The sequence below is a fragment of the Pan paniscus genome, chromosome 5, assembly GCF_029289425.2.
Source record: "Pan paniscus chromosome 5, NHGRI_mPanPan1-v2.0_pri, whole genome shotgun sequence".
NCBI lineage: Eukaryota > Metazoa > Chordata > Mammalia > Primates > Hominidae > Pan > Pan paniscus.
In genome coordinates, this window is record NC_073254.2 from 58,029,926 (window position 1) to 58,054,337 (window position 24,412).

The window sequence follows — 24,412 nt, forward strand, 5'->3', positions numbered from 1 at the left end:
AGCCAGGAGCTTGAGACCACCCTGGGGAACATAATACAGACCCATCTCTACAAATAATAATAAAAACTAGCTGGGTGTGGTGGTGCGCATCTGTGGTCCAGTCCAGGCTCTTCAGGAAGCTGAGGTGGGAGGATCACTTGAGCCTGCACTGAGCTTTGATAGCACCACTGCATTCCTGCCTGGGTAACACTGAGACCCTGTCTCAAAAAAAAAAAAAAAAAAAAGTGCTTCTAAAAATACAGAAAAGGGATAAAAGTTTTATCTTTCACAGCTGGGCATGGTGGCTCACACCTGTAACCCCAGCACTTTGGGAGGCTGAGGCAGGCGGATTACTTGAGGTCAGGAGTTTGAGACCAGCCTGGCCAACATGGCGAAAACCTGTCTCTACTAAAAATACAAAAAAATTAGCTGGGCGTAGTAGCATGCGCCTGTAATCCCAGCTACTTGGGAGGCTGAGGCACAAGAATCACTTGAACCCAGGAGGTGGAAGTTGCAGTAAGACAAGATCATGCCACTGCACTCCAGCCTGGGCAATAGAGCAAAACTCTGTCTCAAAAAATAGGAATAAAAATCAGCTGGGCGTGATGGTGCACACCTGTAATCACAGCTAGTTGGGAGGCTGAGGCCCAAGAATCGCTTGAACCTGAGAGGCAGAAGCTGTGAGCCGAGATCACACCACTGCACTCCAGCCTGTGCAACAGAGTGAGCAAGACTGTCTCAAAAAAAAAAAAAAAAAGTTTTATCTTTAATATTTCCGAGAAGGGGGAAGGTAAAAATTTACCCCTAAGGAAAAGTTTATGGCCATCTGGACTGCCTTCATGTTTTCCCTGCAATCTGCCAGTGTTTTTAATGACATGATGCACTTAGATACATAATCTCATCTCTTCCTTCCAGTTCTGCCTCTTCCCTCTGGTTGCTGTGACCTGTTTGTTTCTCTCTCTAATTTTCTGACCTTTTGGGTTATGTAGAGACTTTTGAAAGGATATGAAGCATGGGTCTGAGTCGGTAGTCAGGAATATTGTTCAAGTTGACAAAGGCTGAGCTGAGAAGCTGGGTAGCAAGGTCCTCCACAGTATAGAAGTCTTGCTGCATGGAAGGGCCTGCCTTCCCTAGGATATGAAAACTGTAAAGGGGAAAAAAAGAGCATTGAAAATGACAAATCCAACATCTGTTACTGCCAGCCCTGACTGTCCCATGAATTTCATTTCTAGCCTACAATAAGGTTTTTCAGCCAGAAAAGCAGTTGTACTTACTTAAGAGAACTTATAGATACAGCATCTTTTTAAAGACAGATGTTGGTGGCCGAAATCAGCAGTAGCTTTCATTACTATTTAATGTGGACTTACAATGGACGATCTCATTAGCTTGGCTGATTAGTGCAGTGGTTAGTGAGGCCAAAGCCCATGAGGGCCAGTTACCTCCCCAACCCACAACCAGTATCCAGCCACCCGACTCCTATGAGAAGTATGCCGCAAGCAGTGTAGGGTCTAAGCAATCCCCACCACTTTTAGCTTCGACTTGGGTTTCATCATTTTATACACTAGAAACACAGACAAGTTGGGCATGAAGCAAGCTGGGATTGTGAGGCTCATATGACAATTACAAAAAAAGCAAATGCAGGAAAGCAGGCTGTTCATTTCTATTTAACACTAGAATGATAAGTTTCCTATCAAATTCTTGCCTCACCTTACCTGTACACTAGATGAAAAGTCCAACCCATGGACATTCCTATACAATACATATCGAGGAAGAAAATATGGAGAGGCAGCATTGGTTCCTTACCAGTTTTCATAGAGGGTGGAGAAGAAACGCTGCATTCTTTCCAAGACGGTTTTGAAGACAGGAGAGTCATTGAGTTCCAAGAGAGGTTGAGGTAATCCTACAGGGAAATATGGATCAAGAACATGATGCTCCACTGTCAGGAGTCTCAATTGGCCAACACTCTACAGCAGGAAAATGTTGTTCAGGGGTGAAGATGTGTGCATGTCTGGTGCTGTACTGCAAAGCAGTTGGCTACGTGATTTGCTGCACTCTTTTGGTAGGAGAAGGTGAAAGCTACTTAAGGACCCAGGACTTTAGACCCGCGTACTCTTTTATCTGCTTTTTTTTTTTTCCCCAGATGGAACCTGTACCAAAAAAAGTGACAACTCAAAAGTATTTTTCCATAAAGCTCTGGGGATGCTCCCACAATTAAGTTATGAAACCCCTTTTTTAAGCAAAGTCTTACACAAAACACTAAGATGTGTAGCAGCTAAAAATGAAACCCACTTACCTTAGTATTAAAAACTGCCTTAAAAGATCTGTATTTTTAAGTGTAATCAGAGGTTTCACATTTTGAGTCCTATAGTCAGAAGCTATCTGCGGGAACTGTTTGTCCATTCTAGTATTTCTGGTTGGCCACTTATTTCTATAGCAGGAGTTCCTGACTTAACTTGAATAATGGCATGGGGGTGTGTGATAAGCAACACCTACTTTTTACATTAATAGCTATACATTTCTTGGAAGTTCTACTTTTACTGGTGTCTGCAACATAACCCTTAAATGGAATGGTGTCAAAGGAAAAGATTCAGGACTATCTAGGCTGAAACAGACAGACATGAGTTCTGGAAAGGCAAATTAACATCCTTCCTTTGGCTAACTTCACAGCTGAGGAATGCCATTGGATTGCTTGACCACAGCCGGGCTCAGACACAGGTTATAGCTGATGACAAAGACAAACTATGGGGGCTGTGATGGTGAGCCAACCTGAAGCTTCTGAGATGGGAACAAGGTTTAGACAACTGATGCCTCTAGCTCTAACTTCATCCCACATTCCCAGACTGGCTCCCTGTGCTCCAGCCACATGATTCAACCATCTCTATGTTCTGGACATACCAAGGCCTTTTCCTCTTGCCTCAGATCTTATACCTGCCATTCTGTTTGTCCAGAATGCCCAGCATTTCCTCATGCCCCTAACCTAGCTAGTTCCTACTCATCCTTCAAGTCCCCATTGGGAGTCAGCCTTCTGACTTCCCTCTGAGACTGGGTTAGGTGTCCCGATAAACACTCAGAGCCCTGCCACTTTCCTTCACAGCAAATACCACAATTATGACTGCACAGTTATTTTCATGCTTATTTTCAATGGGAAAATGAATTAAAGCAGTATCCTAACAAGGTCACAACTGGAAGGCCAGGTGTGGTGGCTCATGCCTATAATCCCGGCACTTTGGGAGGCCAAGGCAGGCAGAGCACTTGAGGTCATGAGTTCGAGACCAGCCTAGCCAACATGGTGAAACCCTGTCTCTACTAAAAATACAAACAATTAGCTGGGTGTGATGGTGCATGCCTGTAGTCCCAGCAGGCTGAGGTGGGAGAATCACTTGAACCTGGGAGGCAGAGGTTGCAGTGAGCCGAGATTGCACCACTGTACACCAGCCTGGGTGACAGAGTGAGACTCTCTCAAGAAAACAAAACAAAACAAAAAAGGTAACAATTGGGAAATGGCTTAAAATCTATTCCTTTAAAAACTTTGATATCTACACACACACACACACACACACACACACACACACACACACACACACACGAGGAGGCAGGAAAGTATACAAATATCCTTCAGGTTAAAGGCCATGATTTATTTATAATTGAATGGCTGTAACACCCACCACAACCTACTGGCTAAATTGAAGAAGGGGGTAACGGGGAAAAAAAATAAATTGCCTTCGATCTTCTCTGTATGCTAAGATAATGAAGTAAATACACTTGTTCATATAGAGCTTATAGGACCATTCTGCATTTCTGAACAAATAGATGGTCAAGGTAGTGCAAGACAAGATGGAAGAAGCACAAGATAGGCTGAAGCTGCTCAAGGAACCCATAAGAACGCCTGTAATCACTAGGATTCTAGTGCTTTGAAAGGCCATGGTGGGAGGACTGCTTGAGGATAAGAGTTCAAGACCAGCCTGGGCAACATAGCAAGACTCTGTCTCAACAAAAAAATTTTAAAGTTCGTCTGGCGTTGTGATCCGCTTGTGGTCCAGCTACTCAGGAGGCTGAGGCAGGAAGACTGCTTGAGTCCAAGAGTTTGAGCCTACAGTGAGCTATGGTTGCACCAGTGCACTCTAGCCTGGGTGACAGAGACTATGACTCTCAAAAAACAACAAAAAAAGGGGACATCCATTAGGGATAAGATAAACCTTAGGAGAAAAAAGGTTACATTTCTTACCTAATATAGCAGATTTTTCCGCGTCAAGCATATCCAGAGCCTTGGTGAAAGGCTCTGCCATTTTGGCTAGCATTTCTGGTGCATATAATGTATTGTGGGTTCTGAAAGAAACAAGAATGCTATTGAGCTTTTCCGTCTGATGCAGAAGGAAAGAGTGGGTTTTGCTTGTAATCCAGTGATACTACAGTTCCACACAGATCTGCCCATCAACTCCTGGCAGGGGAAAGAAAAGAAGGTATAAATATCTGCTCGCTGGCGGAGGGAACAGACTTGTATAAATAATTAGTATACAATACCTAAGATAAATTAACATGAGAACTAAACCCCAAGACACAGGACAGTATCAGAGTCCAAAGCTAGAAAGCAAAATTCTTTTAAATCTGAGGTGGTCCCAGGAGTTTTTTGACCACCAGTAATACGGAATGAAATGTGTGCAACACTGTGGATTTACAGGTAGGAACACAGAGGAGGTGGTAATTTGCCCCATTTTTCAATGTTTTGTCTTAATTCCAAGAGCATGGACCTTGCAACAGCTGTTTGGACCTGATAGAGGAACACAATTCCCAACACATGCTGTCCCCCACCAAAATGACCTACCTGAGCAATTATAGGCTTTGAGTAAGGAGCAAGGACTGTGAACTTGATACACCTGCTGTCCACAGCACTCTTACCTACTCACAGAAATGACCCCACTGAACAAACTGATGGCTACATGTTTAAGATGCAAACTGAAAACATCTTTTAGACCATGTTTAAACCTCCATAGTTTGTTCTTTTTGTTCTTGCTTAAGAAGTCATTCTAGGCTGGGCTCGGTGGCTCACGCCTATAATCCCAGTACTTTGGGAGGCCGAGGCTGGCGAATTACCTGAGGTCAGGAGTTCAAGACCAGCCTGGCCAACATAGTGAAACCCCGTCTCTACTAAAAATATAAAAATTAGATGGGGGTGGTGGTGCATGCGTGTAATCCCAGTTACTTGGGAGGCTAAGGCAGGAGAATTGCTTGAACCCGGGAGGCAGAGGTTGTGGTGAGCCGAGATCATACCACTGCACTCCAGCCTGGGCAACAGAGTGAGACTCCATCTCAAAAAAACCCCCCAAAGGCTAGGCGCAGTGGCTCACGCCTGTAATCCCAGCACTTTGGGAGGCTGAGGTGGGTGGATCACGAGGTCATGAGATCGAGACTATCCTGGCTAACATGGTGAAACCCTGTCTCTACTAAAAATACAAAAAATTAGCCGGACGTGGTGGTGGGTGCCTGTGGTCCCAGCTACTCGGGAGGCTGAGCTTGCAGTGAGCCAAGACTGTGCCACTGCACTCCAGCCTGGGCAACAGAGCGAGACTCCGTCTCAAAAAACAACAACAACAACAACAAAACCCCCAAAAACTGAAGTGATTCTATGGCTGGGCCCAGTGGCTCACGCTTGTAATCCCAGCACTTTGGGAGGCCGAGGTGGGTGGATCATCTGAGGTCAGGAGTTCAAGACCAGCCTGGCCAACATGGTAAAACCCAGTCTCTACTAAAAATATAAAAATTAGCCAGGTGTGGTGGTGGGTGCCGGGCATGGTAGCTACAGGTTTAAGATGCAAACTGAAAACATCTTTTAGACCATGTTTAAGCCTCCATAGTTTGTTCTTTTTGTTCTTGCTTAAGAAGTCATTCTAGAGGCCGGGCGCGGTGGATCACGAGGTCAGGAGATCGAGACCATCCTGGCTAACATGGTGAAACCCCATCTCTACTAAAAATACAAAAGCTAAATTAGCCAGACATGGTGGCAGGCGCCTGTAGTCCCAGCTACTCGGAAGGCTGAGGTGGGAGAATGGCGTGAACCCGGGAGGCGGACCTTGCAGTGAGCTGAAAGGTCACCCAGGCTGCACTCCAGCCTGGGTGACAGAGTGAGACTCCATCTCAAAAAAAAAAAAAAGTCATTCTAGGCCGGGCGCAGTGGCTCATGCCTGTAATCCCAGCACTTTGGGAGGCCAAGGCCGGAGAATCACCTGAGGCCAGGAGATCAAGACCAGCCTGGCCAACATGGTGAAACCCTGTCTCTACTAAAAATATAAAAATTAGATGAGAATGGTGGTGCATGCCTGTAATCCCAGCTTCTCCGGAGGCTGAGGCAGGAGAATCACTTGAACCCAGGTGAGCCAAGTTCGTGCCACTGCACTCCAGCCTGGGTGACAGAGCGAGACTCCCTCTCAAAAAAAAAAGTCATTCGCTACCCTGGCCAGGCACAGTGACTCATGCCTGTAATCCCAGCACTTTGGGTGGCCAGGGCAGACGGATCACCTGAGGTCAGGAGTTTGAGACCAGCCTGGCCAACATGGTGAAACCGTCTCTACTAAAAATATAAAAATTAGCCGGGTGTGGTGGTGCATGCCTATAATCCCAGCTACTTGAGAGGTCAAGGCATAAGAATCGCTTGAACCCAGGAGGCGGAAATTGCAGTGAGCCGAGATTGTGCCACTACACTCTAGCCTGCGCAACAGAGTGAGACTCCATCTCGAGGAAAAAAAAAAAGTCATTCACTAACCTCATGCTGTAAATATGGTCTAGAAGTTTTACTTTGGCCACATGCGGTGGCTTATGCCTGTAATCCCAGCACTTTGGGAAGCCGAGGTGGGTGGATCACGAGGTCAGGAGTTCAAGACCAGTCCCTGGCCAACATGGTGAAACCCTGTCTCTACTAAGAATACAGAAATTAGCCAGGCATGGTGGCACACGCCTGTAAATCCCAGCTACTCAGGAGGCTGAGGTAGGAGAATCGCTTAAACCCGGGAGGCAGAGGTTGCAGTGAGCCAAGGTCGCGCCACTGCACTCCAGCCTGGACAACAGAGTGAGACTCTATCTCAAAAAAAAAAAAAGAAGAAGAAGCTTTACTTTTTGGGTTTTAAAACACCTGAAAATTTTTTGTGTGTGTGGTGGCTGGTAGGAATCTAATTTTTTTCTAACACGGTGAAACAGACAATATAGTGTCTGTCCTCGACAACTCAACTCTGCACAGAAAGCCAACTGTCCCAGCATTGAATAATTGATTTTTGTTTTGTTTTTTGTTTTTTAAAGAGACAGGGTCTCACTCTACTGCCCAGGCTGGATTGCAGCGGTGTGTTCATAGCTCACTGCAGCCTCAAACTCCTGGGCTCAAGTGGCCCTTCCACCTCAGGCTCCCGAGTAGCTGGGACTATAAGTGTGCACCACCACACGTGAATAATTAAGACTTTTTTTTTGTAGAGAAAGTGTCTGTGTTGCCCAGGCTGGTCTCAAACTCCTGGCCCCAAGAGATCCTCCTGCCCTGGCCTCCTAAAGTGCTGAAATTATAGGCATGAGCCACTATTCCCAGCCATCTTTTTCTAACTTTCATTACTTCTGTCATAGATCAACCTGTAATACATACCTGGGAGTCTTTTAAAGGCTAAACCTTTACTATTGTGTTGAACCCATCATCATCTACAAAGGATTATCTGCTAAAAAACTGAACTGGTATGAGGTCAGTTTTCTAGACCAGAGGTCACATTCGTACATGTTTTAAGCTTGGCCAGCAATATGGTGTCTGTCCTCGACAACTCAACTCTGCATTGAAGCGCAATAGCAGCCATAAACAGTAGGTAAATGAATGGCCAAGGTATGTTCCAACGGAAGTTTACTTACGAACATGTGGAGACTTGCATTTGGTCCTCAGGCTGCAGAGTGCCATATGTCCTCTAGACATATTCACGTGTAACAAAATAACAAAAATAAAGGAAAGTAGACAAGATCAAACAATACTCCAGAGATGCAATCATCAAAATTTCACCAGGGGAAACTCTGGAAATACAAGTCCACATTTTTCAACAAATAAACTGAAAAGACAAAGAGGGCCAGGCATGGTAGCTCACGGCTGTAATCCCAGCACTTTGGGAGGCTGAGGCAGGTGGATCAGTTGAGCTCAGGAGTTCGAGACCAGCCTGGGTAACATGGCAAAACCCTGTATCTACTAAAAATACAAAAAATTAGCCAGGCGTGGTGGCGCACACCTGTAATCCCAGCTACTCGAGAGGCTGAGGCAGGAGAATTGCTTGATCCCGGGAGGCGGAGGGTGCAGTGAGCTGAGATAGCACCAGTGCACTCCAGCATGGGCGACAGAGCAAGATTGTCTCAAAAAAAAAAAAAAAAAAAAGGCAAGGAACTTATAAATTTAGAGCCTAAGATACATCTTTTTTTTTTTTTTTTTTTGAAACAGAGCTTTGCTCTGTAGTACAATGGCGTGATCTCAGCTCAATGCAACCTCTGCCTGCTGGGTTCAAGTGATTCTTGTGCCTCAACCTCCCAAGTAGCTGAGACTACAGGTGCGCACCACCACACCTGGTTACTTTTTTAAATTTTTAGTAGAGATGGGGTTTTGTCATGTTGGCCAGGGTGGTCTCAAACTCTTAGCCTCAAGGATCCGCCTGCCTCGGCCTCCCAAACTGCTGAGATCACAAGTGTGAGGCACCACGCTAAGCCTAATTTAGTGACTGAGATATCTTAAATATATATAAACCTTGTGTGGATAAACAGAAAAAAGGAAAACATTCGGTGATATTTGAATACTGATTGTATACTGGATATTGAATTACTGGTAGTATTTTGAGATATAACAATGGAAATGTGGTTATATTAAAAGACTTATTACTAGCTCCATATTGCTTTTGATTTGGGATTTTCGTCTCTATGTTTACAAGTGATTTAGGCCTATAATTTTCCTCTTTGGTACTGTTAATGTCTGGTTTTGGTATCAAAATAAATAAGCCTCATAAAATGAGTTATGGAGCACTACATTTTTCTTTTTTTTTTTTTCCCCCACGCTTAATTCACTTTATTTTTCTTGTATAAAAACCCTATGTTGTAGCCACAGCTGGAGCCTGGGTCTGCTGCACAAGACTCTGGTGTGGGTCTTGACGAGGTGGTCAGTGAATTCCTGATAGGGAGACTTGGTAAATACAGTCTCCTTCCAGAGGTCGGGGGTCAGGTAGCTGTAGGTCTTAGAAATGGCATCAAAGGTGGCCTTGGCGAAGTTGCCCAGGGTGGCAGTGCAGCCCCTGGCTGAGGTGTAGCAGTCATCGATACCAGCCATCATGAGCAGCTTCTTGGGCACAGGTGCGGAGACGATGCCAGTGCCTCTGGGTGCAGGGATGAGGTGCACCAGCACAGAGCCACAGCGGCCTGTCACCTTGCAAGGGATGGTGTGGGGCTTCCCGATCTTGTTCCCCCAGCAGCCTCTGTGCACGGGGACAATGGAGAGCTTGGCCAGGATGATGGCCCCACGGATGGCGGTGGCCACCTCCTTGGAGCACTTAACACCCAGACCGACATGGCCACTGTAGTCCCCAATAGCAACAAACGCCTTGAACCTGGTGCACTGGCCAGCATGGGTCTGCTTCTGCACTGGCATAATCTTCAAAACCTCATCCTTGAGAGAGGCCCCCAGGAAAAAGTCAATGATCTCTGATTCCTTAATGGGCAGGGAGAAGAGATAGATCTCCTCCAGGGACTTGATCTTCATGTCCTTGACCAAGCGGCCCAGCTTGGTGACGGGCATCCACTCCTTATCTTTGGCCTTGCCTCCGCGAGCTCCACGGCCTCGGCCCCGGCCCCATCCACGGCTGCGACCCCGGCCCCGGATGCCACTGCCGAAACCTCCGCGGAAGCCACCGCGGTTCCCCATCCCAGGGCCACCAGGGCCTCCAGGCCCCCCCACTGCACCGGCGTCATCCGCCATTTGGTGTTTTCTCGGAGAAGAAACTACATTTTTCTATTCTTGGGAATAGTTTGTCTAAGAGATAAATTATCTGATCCTTGAAGGTCTGGGAGAACTCCCATGTAAAATCATTTAGGCCTGGAGTTTTTTCGTCTAATTTAACTACTACCAATATAATTAATATGAAGTTATATCTCTTTAGGTTTTCTATCTTGTTGAGTTAGAATAAGTTACATTTTCCCTGGAAATTATCCATTTTTAAATATTTTATTTTTAAAAATAGAAGACGGGGCTGGGCACGGTGGCTCACGCCTATAATCCCAATACTTTGAGAGGCCAAGATGGGCGGATCACCTGAGATCAGGAGTTTGAGAACCAGCCTGGCCAACATGATGAAACCCTGTCTCTACTGAAGATACAAAATTAGCTGGGCATGGTGGCGCACGCCTGTAACCCCAGTACTTTGAGAGGCCAAGGATGGGGGATCACCTGAGGTCAGGAGTTCAAGACCAGGCTGGCAAACATGGTGAAACCCTGTCTCTACTGAAGATACAAAATTAGCCAGGCCGGGCGGATCACGAGGTCAGGAGATCAAGATCATCCTGGCTAATACGGTGAAACCCTGTCTCTACTAAAATTACAAAAAATTAGCCGGGCAAGGTGGCGGGCGCCTGTAGTCCCAGCTACTTGGGAGGCTGAGGCAGGAGAATGGCGTGAACCTGGGAGGCAGAGCTCGCAGTGAGCCGAGATGGCACCACTGCACTCCAGCCTGGACGACAGAGCAAGACTCCGTCTCAAAATAAATAAATAAATAAATAAACAAAATTAGCCAGGCATGGTGGCACACACCTGTAATCCCAGCTACTCAGGAGGCTGAGACAGGAGAAGCGCTTGAATCTGGGAGGTAGAGGTTGAAGTGAGCCGAGATCATGCCTTTGCATGCCAGCCTGGGCAACAAGAGTGACACTCCGTTTCAAAAAAAATAAATTAAAAAATCGATATGGGGTCTTGCTACATTGGCCAGGCTGGTCTCCAGCAATGTTCCTGCTGTGGCCTCCCAAAGTGCTGAGATTACAGGCATGAGCCAACATGCCCAGCCCCATTTTTCTTAAGCTTTTGAATTTACTGATGTTATCACTAGTATTTTCAAAGAACCAGCTTTATTTTTATTAAAATTTTAAAAAATTGAGGCATAATTCACATAACATAAAACTAACCACTTTAGGAGTACTATTCAGCCATAAAAAAAAAAAAAAGAGATCTTGTCATTTGCAACAATATGGATAGCACTGGAGGTCATTATGCTAAGTGAAATAAGCCAGGCACAGAAAGACACATCACATGTTCTCACTCTTTGTGGAATCTAAAAATTTAAACAATTCGACTCATGGACATACAGAGTGTAAGGATGGTTAGCAGAGGGGCTGGGGAGGGTAGTGGTGGGTTAGGGGTAAGATAGGGATGGTTAATGGGTATAAAAAACCCACAAAGAATGAATAAGATCTAGTATTTCCTAGCACAATAGGGTGACTATAGTCAATAATAATTTTGATTGTACCTTTAAAAAGTATAACTGCAGTTGACTATAACTGGATTGTTTGTAACACAAAGGATAAATGCTTGAGGGGATGGATACCCCATTTTAATTAATGTGATTATTATTATGCATTGCATGCCTGTGTCAAAACATCTTATGTACCCCATAAATATATGTATGTACTGTGTACCCACAAAACTTAAAAAAACTAACAAAAAACATCCCCACCAAAACCTAATAATTTTAAAGTTCACAATTCAGTGGTATTTAATACTTTCAAAGGGTTGCATAAGTAACCTCTACCTGGTTCCAAAACGTTTCCGTTGCCCCCAAAATAACTGCCAGGCCCATTAAGCAGTAGCAGTTGATCTACACTTTCTTCTCCTCTCCAACCTGAGGCAATCGCCAATGTACTTTCTGTCTCGACTCTAGATATTTCATAAAAATGAAATCATACAATATATGGCCTTTTGTGTCTGGCTTCTTTCACTTAGCATAATGTTTTGAAGGTTTATCCACAGTGTAGTAATTATCAGTACTTCATTTTGTAAGTACTGTAGTAATCCAATACTTCTTTTTTTCTTTTTTGAGATAGAGTCTCATTCTTTCTCCCAGGCTGGAGTGCAGTGGCACGATCTTAGCTCACTGTAACCTCCATCTCCTGGGTTCGAGTGATTCTCTTGCATCAACCTTTTGAGTAGCTGGGATTACAAGCATGCACACCACCACGCCTGGCTAATTTCTGTATTTTTAGTAGAGATGGGGTTTCACCATGTTGGCCACACTGGTCTTGAACTCTTGACCTCAAGTGATCTGCCTAAGGCCTTAGCCTCCCAAAGTGCTAGGATTACATGCATTAGCCACTGCACCCGGCCGATTTTAGAAATCTAGTGTGTATTTTATACTTACAGTTCATCTCAATTCAGGCTAGTCATTTTTATTTTTCAATTTTTATTTTTTTTCTCTAAGGAGCTTTCCAGAGAAAACTGGAAAGCCTAACAGACCAATTCTGAAAGTACTGTAACACTTGACTAGTAATACTTCAAGTGCTCAATAGTTTCATGTGGCAAGTGGCTTCCATGCTGGACAGCACAGCTTCAACACCTTCTATTATCAGATTATTTGACGCAGGAGGTGCTATGAATACCTTGCCACATTCTTAAACAAAGCAAACTTTTCTCTACTAAAAAAATAGTAATTTATTTATTTTTCAATTTTTTTTTTGAGATGGAGTCTTACCCTGTTGCCCAGGCTGGAGTACGGTAACATGATCTCAGCTCACTGCAACCTCCGCCTCCCAAGTTCAAGCGATTCTCCTACCTCAGCCTCCTGAGTAGCTGGGATTACAGGCACCTGCCACCATGCCCAGCTAATTTTTTTTGTTGTTGGTGGTGGTATTTTGAGTAGAGACGGGGTTTCACCATGTTGGCCAGGCTGGTCTCAAACTCATGACCTCAAGTGATTCACCTGCTTTGGCCTCCCAAAGTGCTTGGATTACAGGCGTGAGCCACTGTGCCCAGCCAAAAAATAGTAATTTAAAACTCCCAACTCCAGCATATAACTGGTGGGAATATAAATTAGTATAACCACTTTAAAAAACAGGTTGCATCTATAAAAACAGAAAATACACATTTCTTATAAGCTAGGAATTCTACTCCTATGTGTGTATCCAACAGAAATTATATATATATGTTCACAAAACGTATTTGACATAAGAATGTCAACAGCAGCATGATATGTAATATTAAAATATCACCCAAAAGTCCATCAAGGCTGAATAGTTACAGCATATTCACACAATGAAGTATCATACAAGCAAGGAGAACAAAAAAAACACAAGTACATGCACGCAGTAACATGGATGAACCTCAGAAACAAAATATTGAGCGAAAGGAAGGCAGACACCAAAAGGTGCATACTTCCGATTTCATTTTCACAAAGTTCAAAAACCTGGACAAAATGTTAAGTCAGAATAGTGGGCTGGGTGAGGTGGCTCACATCTGTTATCCCAGCACTTTGGGAGGATCTCTTGAGCCCATGAGTTCAAGACTAGCCTCGGCAACATAGAGAGAACCTGTCTCTACCAAAAAGTTAAAAATTAGCTGGGCATGGCTGCTCATGGCTGTAGTCCTAGCTACTCAGGAGGCTGAGGTGGGAGGACTGCTTGAGCCCATGAGGTCGAGGCTGCAATGAGCCGTGATCGCAACACTGCACCCCAACCTGGGTGACAGCATAAGACCTTGCCTCAAAAGTAAGTAAGTAAGTAAGTAAATAAATAAATAAATACAAATCAGAATAGTAGTTATCTTTGAGGGGCAGGTAATTACTGAAAAGAGGCATTGGGTAAAGTTGCTTCTTGATCTGAGTGCTGATTACATGAATGTGTCCACTTTGTGAAAATTCATCTACACACACTCACAAGTTATGCCCTTTTCTACATAAATGTTACACTTCAAGATAAAATTTATTTAATTTTTTTTTCTTTTTTGAGACGGAGTCTTCCCTGTTGCCCAGGGACAGGGAAGACTCTTCCCTGTGATCTTGGCTCACTGCAACCTCCGCCTCCCGGGTTCAAGCAATTCTCCTGCCTCAGCCTCCCGAGTAGCTGGAATTACAGGCGCCCGCCACCATGCCCGGCTAATTTTTGTATTTTTAGTAGAGGTGGGGTTTCACCATGTTTATTGGGCTAGTCTCGAACTGTTGACCTTAAGTGATCCATGCGCCTTGGCCTCTCACAGTGCTGGGATTATAGGCATGAGCTACCGCGCCCAGCCAATAAAATTTACTAAAAAAGCAAAACTCTTAATAGCTCCAGCTACACACTATTCAAGCAATCTACTCAATCATTACATGCTAGGCATTTTTCAAAATGCCTTTTGATTGATTTTTGGAATTCTCTAAAAGCACTGAACTCTTAGAAAAATATCAAAATGATAACCATCTGAAGACTAGGAAAATAGAGTCCTTAAAGTCAAGCTGAGTCTGCTGTTAGCCTCCTAAATGAAAGGATAGACAGAACAGGTCTTGTTTGCAAAATAAATTCAAGACCTACTTATCTACCGACAGCAATTATACACTTTCCATTGTCTTTCTATAGAAAATAGGAGTAGTAAATTTATAGAGGAAAAAACTGGAGAAAGACATAGTGAACACATGAGAATCTTCCTCTACTGATTGATAGGAAGGTGACTAGAAATTGAAAAGAGATTATACTTTTTTAAAAAAAGAAAATTATATAAAAAATGATAATCATACTGTTGTCTTGTGGCCTCTAGACTCAACCAGAAATGAACCCTGTTTCCACGTCTGGGTTGGCCACATAGATTCTGGCCACAGGCCTAAAAAGGCCTAGTTGATTAGCTTCTTGCCCTATGATTTCCATCACTTTCACGTTTCTCTAGCTGCAGAAGAACCTTGTGGTTTTAAAAAACATCACTATGGGGCTGGGTGTGGTGGTTCACACTTGTAATGCTAGCACTTTGGGAGACTGAAGCAGGCTCAGCTGTCGGAGACCAGCCTGGGCAACATGGCAAAACCCCATCTCTATTAATAAAAACATCACGATGGAAATAAGCCTCTCCTTGACTAAATGTTTAACCCTCTGAGTACAAGTCCTACTTCTTTTCAGAGATCTCTTTCCTCCTTTAGAAATCAAAAGAAAATATTATTATTTATTTATTTATTTATTTTGAGATGGAAGTCTCACTCTGTCGCCCAGGCTGGAGTGCAGTGGCGTGATCTTAGCTCACTGCAATCTCCGCCTCCCGGGTTCAAGCGATTCTCCTGCCTCAGCCTCTCGAGTAGCTGGGATTACAGGCCATGTGCCACCATGCCCAGCTAATTTTTGTATTTTTAGTAGAGACGGGGTTTCATGATGTTGGCCAGGCTGGTGTGACACTCCTGACCTCAAGTGATCGACCCAACTTGGCCTCCCAAAGTGCTGGGATTACAGGTGTGAGCCACCACACCCCGCCAAAATATTGTCTATTTCCACAGACATGTCCACAATGACAACTTTATCAGACACTCCAGCCCTCCAATTTGTCAACATTAACTTAAAATCTTTGGTTCTCAGGCTTCAGGTCTTGGGTGTCTATTCCCAGGAGAGTTTCACTGCGACATGAATAATTTGGTTTGCCCAGTTGAGACTGCTTTTACTCCCTGGAGAAGGGGCCAAAAAGTACTGAAACAGAGCTCTAACAATGTAATTTAAACATCCTGTGAGAGGCCAGGTGTGGTGGCTCACTCCTGGAGTCCCAGCACTTTGGGAGGCCAAGGTGGACTGATCACTTGAGGCCAGGAGTTCGAGACCAGCCTGCCTAACATGGTGAAGCCCTGTCTCTACTAAAAATACAAAAATTAGCCGGGAGTGGTGGTGCACACCTGTAATCCCAGCTACTTGGGTGACTGAGGCAGAAGAATCGCTTAAGCCTGGGAGGCAGAGGTTGCAGTGAGCCAAGATTGCACCACTGCACTCCCAGCCTGGGTGACAAAGTGAGACTCTGTCTCAAAAAAACAAACAAACAAACAAAAACAATCCTGTGAGATACAAAAAGCACTCTTTGGCCAATAACTGAATTATATAAAAAAACCTATCTTTTCATTTAGAGACCATCCCTGAGTCATCAAATATCTATCTAGTAACTGATAAGCCTATACTGGCCTACTTCCACTTGAATATATTAACTCATGTGATCTAAAACAGTGATTCTGAATGTTTAATGTGTATATAAACCACTGGGCATCTAGTTAAAATGCAGATTCTGATTTAGTATGTCTGGGGTGGGGCCTTGATTCTGCCTTTGAAATAAGCTCTCAGGTGATGCTAATGCTACTGGTCTTAGGACTCAGCTTTGAGAACCAAGGACCTAGCAAACTCAGATGAAAAATTTATAATTCCTTTGTTTAGCATGTTCAGCCAGCGGTTGTTTGGTTCATCTGAGCTCAGACTCAGTATTGATAAATTCAGATAAGCTCATATGAATACCACCCAGAGAAGCATCATTATAGAAGGCAACTGCCCTGCTCCCAATGAGCAATTCCTTTACTAAAAAATTTAGACCAAATAAAACTTACAAGTAAAAATAGGGATGAAGTATAAAGAAACGGAAGAACAACAAAGAGGAGGCTCAAAATGGGAAAAGCCCTTTTGGGATTATCCCCTTGGGTTCACATGGAATTAAGATTTATGCAAGTGAGAGCTGATGTTATTTTTTTTAAAACTGAGACACCCTCTAGAAAGAAATAAGACTTAAATCAATCCCTCATTAATACCACTAAGATATGAAGACACATAAACGACTAAACTTTTGAAATTTTTAAGGTAAAGCAGAAAACAACAGAGAAAAGCCATTATTCTGACTCACCTTATAAGCGCAAGCAAATTGTCAAGAAGTTTCAGAATCTGCTCTGTGCAGGGGTTACGGAAGATTGGATTTCCACTGGATGTATAACCCACCACAAATCCCCCAGCTTTGGCCTCTTCTAGGTCAGTGGGCCAGCAAGTTCGTTTCACAACACCCAGAATGCTGTATACACAAAAGCTCATCTATAGAAAAATAAGAATGACAGACAAATATTAAAAGGAAAAAAAAAAAAAAAAAGACCAAGTACTGTTAGATATATTCAAGGTTCTGGCAAAAGTGACACAGAGGCCAGAGAGAATGAAATAATCCTCTGCTCCCCGGCAATCCCCCATCCCTTCCTTTAAGGTGAAGTCCAAGAGGGATCCTCTCACTGCCATTTTCAGGGCCAGTGGTAGGCTCTGGAAACTTCCCTTGCAGTAAGCTGTCTTTCTAGGAGCTGCAGTGACCCACCCACAGGACCCTGATGAGAAGGTGGCTTAGATACAATCCAAAACAAAGTGTTTAAAATGCCATCACTTCATCTTCTTTGAGTTGACCCTTATTGGGCCTTGACAGCTAGTGTCCTAATCCCCCCTCATGGTACTCTGAATCAACCTACTACTTGCCAGGTTAATTAATGGGACTTGTGCCATAATGGAGCCAGGAACAATGCTTATTTAAATAGCAAAGCACTGAAAAATCTCAGGTTTGCAAGTTAAGCCATCACTTAAGACTTTACATGCCAGAGAGCAATGGCAGGGAGGACTCACCCTGCTGACCAAGTTCTGACCTACTTCCTCATTACACCTTCAGTCTTCAGAGCTATTTAGAGATCCTTAAAGCCAAAATAATGACTTCATAGAAAAGACCATCTGCTCTGCTGTGGGAACTAACTCAAGAATTCAAGACTAAAGAAGAAAAGAAAGGAGAAGCTTAGGGAAGTGGAGACTCCCACGTTTCTCACCAGTATAGAAAAAACAAATCTATGAGAAACTTGACAAAAGACAACACCCTACTCCTACCCATGGCCAATGCCACTTCCCATTCCCAGGAAAGTCTTACTCGTGCACGGTTTAAGCCACACGGATCCTCCAGGCCTGGGTCACAGCTCTTCTGATCTGTACCCACATACGCAATGAAAGCATCAACATCTGACAGCACTCTGAAGGTTGGAGGGGGAAAAACAAGTTACATCATGATTTTAAACAAGGACAGTTTCTTCCACAGGAGTTAACAGGCTATCATTATTTGGCCCTTAAGAGCAGTTTTTATAGTGAGAGGAGTATAATCATACTAATTGTCAGTTGTCATTTGAAGGTTTAAATTTCCCTTCCCACTCCCAAATATTATTAGTAACAATTTAAGAATTAAACAAGAATATAATCTTCCAAATATAAAGAAAATAATTTCTCTACTGTGTGAGCACAGGTAAGTGTCTGTGTGGTTGTATGGCCCTTCCTAGCTGTTCTCATTTCTCTAAATGTGCTGGTGCTGCAATGCAGACACCACAGGAGTCTCACTCTGTGCCCTCCCCACCCACAATCTAATTGAACCAGAGATTAAATTACAAAAGACTGCTTTTAGAGAACTTCAGATATCATGGATAATGCCATCACACTTCAATATCCTTAACCCCTACCCCACCCTGGGCCTAGCTCTTAAACCAAAATGGGTGCTTGAGTACAGTTAGAGTCAGGGCAAGGGATCTCCTTTACCTGTGCATGTCTTGAGAAAGCCAGATGCTGGCCACTGGTGCCATCAGCTCCTCTAGGAACACCTTCTGACGCTCGTAGTTCTTAAATTGGTTGCTAATGAGAACCAGGGCTTCCATGAGGGCACACTTCTCCATTTGTGTCAGGAGTAGCTCATTGGAGAGGAGTTGCTTCACATGGTTATAAAGCATGTCAAAATTGGGCTACAGATCAAAAAGAAAAAAAGCCAGAGGTGGTAAAGGTCTGATTTTCAAGGAGAGGTGGCTTACTCAAGGAAGAAAGAAGAACACCAAAGCAGTCCCAGGAAAGTCAGGCCTATAAGGTTATTATTTGGTAATTCTGTTATATGTCTTTATTTTGCCTAAATAAGCAAGGCAATTTAGGCGGAAGATAGCTCTTGTCTTGAGTATTTGGATAACTGCACTTTCCCATACTACAACTGTGAAAAGATCAGCTTGTTTTATATATATATATATAGATATATATGTATATCTATATATATATGGAGATAACTGCTGTGCATTCAGAGAAGAAATTTCTGGATAATTTGTAATCTGGAGTAATGTTAAATTTCTTATAACCCCATGCCCCAAAAAGGGTTGTGATTTGCATCTGCTTTTCTCAAGATCAGGCACATCATTTGGCAGTAGTAATTAAGATCATCACATAGTAAAGAGTTGTAGAATTATAGGGGTAAACTTAGTAATCTATATGGCAGAGAACTATTTGTATTTTGAAGAGAGATTACATTTGCCATCACATTTCTAACTATACTACTAAGTATACTAAGAAAACACCAATTCAAGAATGTTTATTTATTTATTTTTGAGATGGAGTTTCGCTCGTTGCCCAGGCTGGAGCAATGGCGTGATCTTGGCTCACTGCAACCTCCGCCTCCTGAGTTCAAGTGATTCTCCTGCCTCAGCCTCCTGACTAGCTGGGATTACAGGCATGCACCACCATGCCCAGCTAATTTTTTTGTACTTTTAGTAGAGACCGGACTTCACCATGTTGTCCAGGCTGGTCCCGAACCCCTGGCCTCAGGTGATCTACCCACCTCAGTCTCCCAAAGTGTTGGGATTACAGATGTGAGCCACCATGCCCGGCCAAGGATGCTTATATGATGCACAGCTATAGTTTCTAGTTTTTTCTTTATGTGAGGTACACTGAAAGCTGTATTTACACACAAATGTAACCAAACTTGGCTACTTCAGCCAGGGTCCAGCAGCTTACCAGCACAAGCTGGGGGTAGTCACGACACATCTTGATGATGGAGGAACAAGCATGCCTCCTCACATTCCTCACTGCCCGGGTTCTGGGGGCCTGAAAAGAGACATTCAACAAACTCAGAGCTGCTTTTAATGTAATATACAGGTGCTGCATAGACTCATGTGAATATCTCAGTCAGGGGCAAATTCACAATGATTTTTCACAACCCTAAGAGTATAATGGAGTAACATTTATAGCCACCAAGAATCCATGTTTCCTGTATGCCCTATAGTGGCAAAACAACATATGTGATAATCTACCGCCTTTACTACCCCCTCCCATTTATATAAAAATATAAACTGAGTATCAGGTATTCATACATTTGTACTCAAGAAGTTAGAATCTATTGGTTTAATTAATGGTCTTACCTTACTTTCTTCAACAGTTTCAAAAGTGACAGATGAAAATAGCTAAGGGAGAGGAGGAAAAAAAGTCACTCATGTTTGTTTATTTTAGAGATGAGATCTTGCTATGTTGCCCAGACTAGACTTGAATTCCTGGGCTCAACTGATTCTCCTGCTTTAGCCTTCTGAGTAGCTGGGACTACGGGCATGAGCTTATTCATATTGTCCATTTTCTCAGATAACCTCTACAAGAGTCATCGGAGTCACAATTTTACCATCAAAACATTTTACAATAGGATCCCAGAACAATTCATGCCATCACCCAAGCACTTGGCTATGGAAACGCCTCTCTCTTCTTTTATCAAAAGTTGTATGGTCTATCCCTTCAATTCCATTTCATTATTTCCCATTTACTCCTCATTCCAATGAAATATGGCTGCTTACTTGGCCACTATTATGGAATTAAACTCAACAAGAGTGTAGTCAAGAAACTCACTGGGCATTCTCCAACTCAAATAATTTGCAACAAATGAGCCCACTTTTCTGAAGTCCTACTGGTCTTGTGACACAACATTTTCTTCATTTCTCTGGCTCTTTTTCCTTCTGTGGGGGCTTCTCATTTTTTTCTCCACTCCTCCAATGATGGTGATTCACTAGGTTCCTCGCTTGACTCACATGTATCCTAACTCTACATACATAATCACTTCAGTAAGACTTCACTTTTAGTCGTGGGACTACTATGATGATGATGCTTTAATTTTATCTCATTACTTTCTAGAGTCTAGATCTTCAACCTCAAATAGCCAATTTATTGTGAGATGTCTCCATAAAGATGTTCTACATATTCTTCAAACACAGTATTCCAAAATACTCATGCTTTCTCTTCTTTAGTCCTGTTCTCCTTTGTGATCTGGTATTCTGACTCAGGGAGTGGCTCTATCACCCACCTAGTCAACTGAACTGGAAACCTGGAAAGTGTTCCTTCCTCTCATAAATCCCCTCCCTGCCCGACAGCACACTCTAATACTCTCCTTTATACAAGTCTTCATTGCAATGCCATATAAGTAACATTAACTGTTTTTGTGCCTTTCTTCCCAGAGTGTTCCTAAAGAGTGAGGCACTAGCATGGTACCTGATCCACAATAAGTACTGAGTAGATATTTAATAAATGAATAAATAGCTGTATTTATTAGTTTGCCTCACATAATTTTAAAAATAGTTACAAAAATAATTAGCCTAGGCCAGGCATGGTTGTGCATGCTTGTAGTCTCAGCTACTCAGATGGGTGAGGTGTGAGGATCCCATGAGACTAGTAATTTGAGTCCAGCCTGGGCAACTTAGCAAGATCCTGTCTCCAAAAAATAAAATAAATTAACTTAGAAATGTCAAAATAAAATTTACAAAGGAGATGGGCTTTATACCTTAGAGAAGACCTGGGGCAGGAACTCTGGTCTGTAGGTGACAAATGGAAAGAGTGCAGAGACATTAGTAAGGACGCAGGACAGGATGAGGGGATCCTTGGTATCAAAGTTCAGAACCATCTGCAATAGCTCTATTCCATCATTAACAGGAATTTCCTGTAACAAAGACATAAAACAGGTTGACAATTGCTGCCTCCACTTAGAAATAACCATTTTGGCTACGTTTTATTTTCATCTTTTAAAGAGACAGGGTCTCATTCTGTCACCTAGGCTGGAGTGCGCAGTGGCACAATCATCACTCACTGTAACCTCAAACTCTTGAGCTCAAGGGATCCTCCTGCCTTAGCCTCCTGAGTAGCTAGGACTACAGGCGGGCACCACCATGCCTGGATACTTTCTAAAATTTTTGTAGAGATGTTGTAGAAGTGTTGTTATGTCGACCAGGCTGGTCTCAAACTCCTGGTTTCAAGTGATCCTACGGCCTCAGCCTCCCAAGTAGGTGGGACTACTGGCACGCACCACCATGCCTGGCTAATTTTTTAAATTTTTAGTAGAGATGAGGTCTCACTATATTGTCCAGGCTGGTCTCAAACTCCTGGGTTCAAGCATTCCTCCCATCTTGGCCTCCCAAAGTGTTGGGATTACAAGTGTGAACCACCATACTCAGCTGTGCATGCCCTTCTTACCATCTTCTCAGCAGTATATTATTCCCTAAAACCTCTTAAATTTTGTATTTCTTCAACTGATCAAGAGGCTGAATGTTTTTCATATTTATCAGCTACTTTATTTATATATCACTCTTGGTTGCCCAGTGCAATGGCACGATCTCAGCTCACTGCAACCTCCACCTCCTGAGTTCAAGTGATTCTCCTGCCTCAGCCTCCTGAGTAGCTGGGATTACAGGCATCCACGACCATGCCCGGCTAATTTTTGTATTTTTAGTAGAGACAGGGTTTCGCCATGTTGACCAGGCTGGTCCTGAACTCCTGACCTCAGGTGATCCACCCACCTTAGCCTCCACGTGCTGGGATTACAGGCCTGAGCCACTGCGCCCCACCCTTTTCTTTTTTTTTTTAAGACAGAATCCCACTCTGTCACACAGGCTGGAGTGCACTGGCGTGATTTTGGCTCACTGCAGCCTCTGCCTCCTGGGTTCAAGCGATTCTTGTACCTCAGCCTCCCAAGTAGCTGGGATTACAGACATGCACCAGCATGCCCAGTTAATTTTTGTGTTTTTCGTAGAGACAAGGTTTCACCATGTTGGCCAGGGTGGTCTGGAACTCCTGAACTCAAGTGATCGGCCAGCCTCGGCCTCCCAAAGTGCTGGGATTATAGGCATGAGCTACTGCGCCCGGCTTATCAGCTACTTTAGGTTCTCCTCTATACATTATCGGATTATATCTTTTGTCTATTTCTCTATAATTTAGTAAATCCTCATCTGCCTACTTTAAGAAATATGATTTTACTGATACAGTCGAGGCTCTCTGTGCATACCCTCCTTTTCAGACCTACAGGTGGCCACTATACTGGTGGCGTACAGTATTCTAAAGCAGTGTGGTACTTAAAATGTATACTAAATGTGGTAGTGCTTAGAGTTAGAAAGACCTGAGTTTTGGTCCCCATTTTGCCATTTATTAGCTGTTTGAACTTGAGTATGCTATTTAGCCTCTCTAAATCTGTTTCCTCTTCTGTAAGATGTACATCCATAGATTTTCCTATTCTACTACCAGTTTAAAAAAGATAAAAACTGGCCAGGCATAGTGGGTCATGCCCGCAATCTCAGCACTTTGGGAGGCCAAGGCAGGAGGGTCGCTTGAGGCCAGGAGTTTGAGATCAGCCTGGGCAACACAGACTCCATTTTTATTATAAATTAGCCAGGTGTGGTGGCAAGTAACTGTAGTTCTAGATCCTCAGGAGCCTGAGGTAGGAGGATTGCTTGAGCCCAGGAGTTGGAGGTTACAGAGAGCTATGATTGTGCCACTGCATTTCAGCCTGAGCAACAGAGAGATATAGTGTCCCAAAATAGAAAGAGAAAAGAAAAGAAAAAGGTCAAAATAATCATGCAGTCAGCATGGGAAATAATTACTTACTTCTCTATCTAGTGTTCGAAACATCTGGGTGATAACACTTTCCAAAAAAAGAGTCATGGCTTCCCACTGCACGAATGAAGGTGAGAAGACGGAACAGAGGCTTCCTTCTCCAGTTCCAACTGCAGAACAAGCTTTAAAACACACACACACACACACACACACACACACACACAAATTATCAGCATTGAAAGATCGCAGAAGACACAGAGAGACAATGGAGCCTTAGAGAACACCTGAGAATTTCATGATTGAAGGAGCAGGGTAATCTAACCCCTCTCAGCTGGGGCAAAGAAAAGATGATGTGTGCTGAAAGCAATGAGGTAGGTGAAGGTTCCTACCATGCCTCCTCCTCTAACAATGAGCAGTCTGAATTCACCTCTATGAGCCTTGTAGTAAAACCATTTTGAGTAATGAATGAGAATACGCAGGTGAACATCAAAAACATTGCCTGGCCCATTAGTAGGCACTTGATAAACATGAATTAGTTTCTCCCCTCCTCCCCCTTTATAATCTTTTCCATGAGAATCTAAATAATTAAAATTGAGACCATAAAGAATCTTCCCAATAAGGAAACAATGTAATATACAAAACACTGCTTCACATCCAATACCCTCATGACAACCTTAAGGGCTATGTCTAGAGAAGGGTGCTATCCTTCAAGTTTACAACTATTACCACAGCACACCACTCAAATAGCAAGGTACAAGCAAAAAGATTTACCAATTGCTTTTCTTTTTTTGTTTGTTTGAGATGGAGTCTCCTCTGTCACCCAGGC

The 24,412-nt window shown here is 43.4% G+C and overlaps 1 protein-coding gene, 2 non-coding genes and 1 pseudogene across 3 annotated transcripts in view; 1 reads left to right on the forward strand and 3 right to left on the reverse strand.

The window, feature by feature from the left end:
• XPO5 (exportin 5) overlaps positions 1-24,412 on the reverse strand; it is a 53,561-nt gene that overhangs the window by 7,383 nt on the left and 21,766 nt on the right. The window contains exons 14-23 of the mRNA XM_008958744.4: positions 23,638-23,768; positions 21,548-21,703; positions 20,151-20,192; positions 19,747-19,836; positions 18,517-18,716; positions 17,864-17,963; positions 16,823-17,004; positions 4,205-4,305; positions 1,783-1,879; positions 987-1,123 (exon numbers count right to left, since the gene is read on the reverse strand). Coding sequence (XP_008956992.2) covers positions 987-1,123; positions 1,783-1,879; positions 4,205-4,305; positions 16,823-17,004; positions 17,864-17,963; positions 18,517-18,716; positions 19,747-19,836; positions 20,151-20,192; positions 21,548-21,703; positions 23,638-23,768 — 1,236 coding nt within the window. The remainder of the gene's footprint in view (positions 1-986; positions 1,124-1,782; positions 1,880-4,204; positions 4,306-16,822; positions 17,005-17,863; positions 17,964-18,516; positions 18,717-19,746; positions 19,837-20,150; positions 20,193-21,547; positions 21,704-23,637; positions 23,769-24,412) is intronic.
• On the reverse strand, positions 8,378-15,508 carry LOC129397962 (small ribosomal subunit protein uS5-like; annotated as a pseudogene).
• Positions 12,424-12,485, reverse strand: LOC112440235 (U7 small nuclear RNA). Its single transcript, XR_003028411.1, has one exon. It is a non-coding gene; the product is annotated as a U7 small nuclear RNA (small nuclear RNA).
• Positions 14,398-14,524, forward strand: LOC112440256 (small Cajal body-specific RNA 15). Its single transcript, XR_003028431.1, has one exon. It is a non-coding gene; the product is annotated as a small Cajal body-specific RNA 15 (non-coding RNA).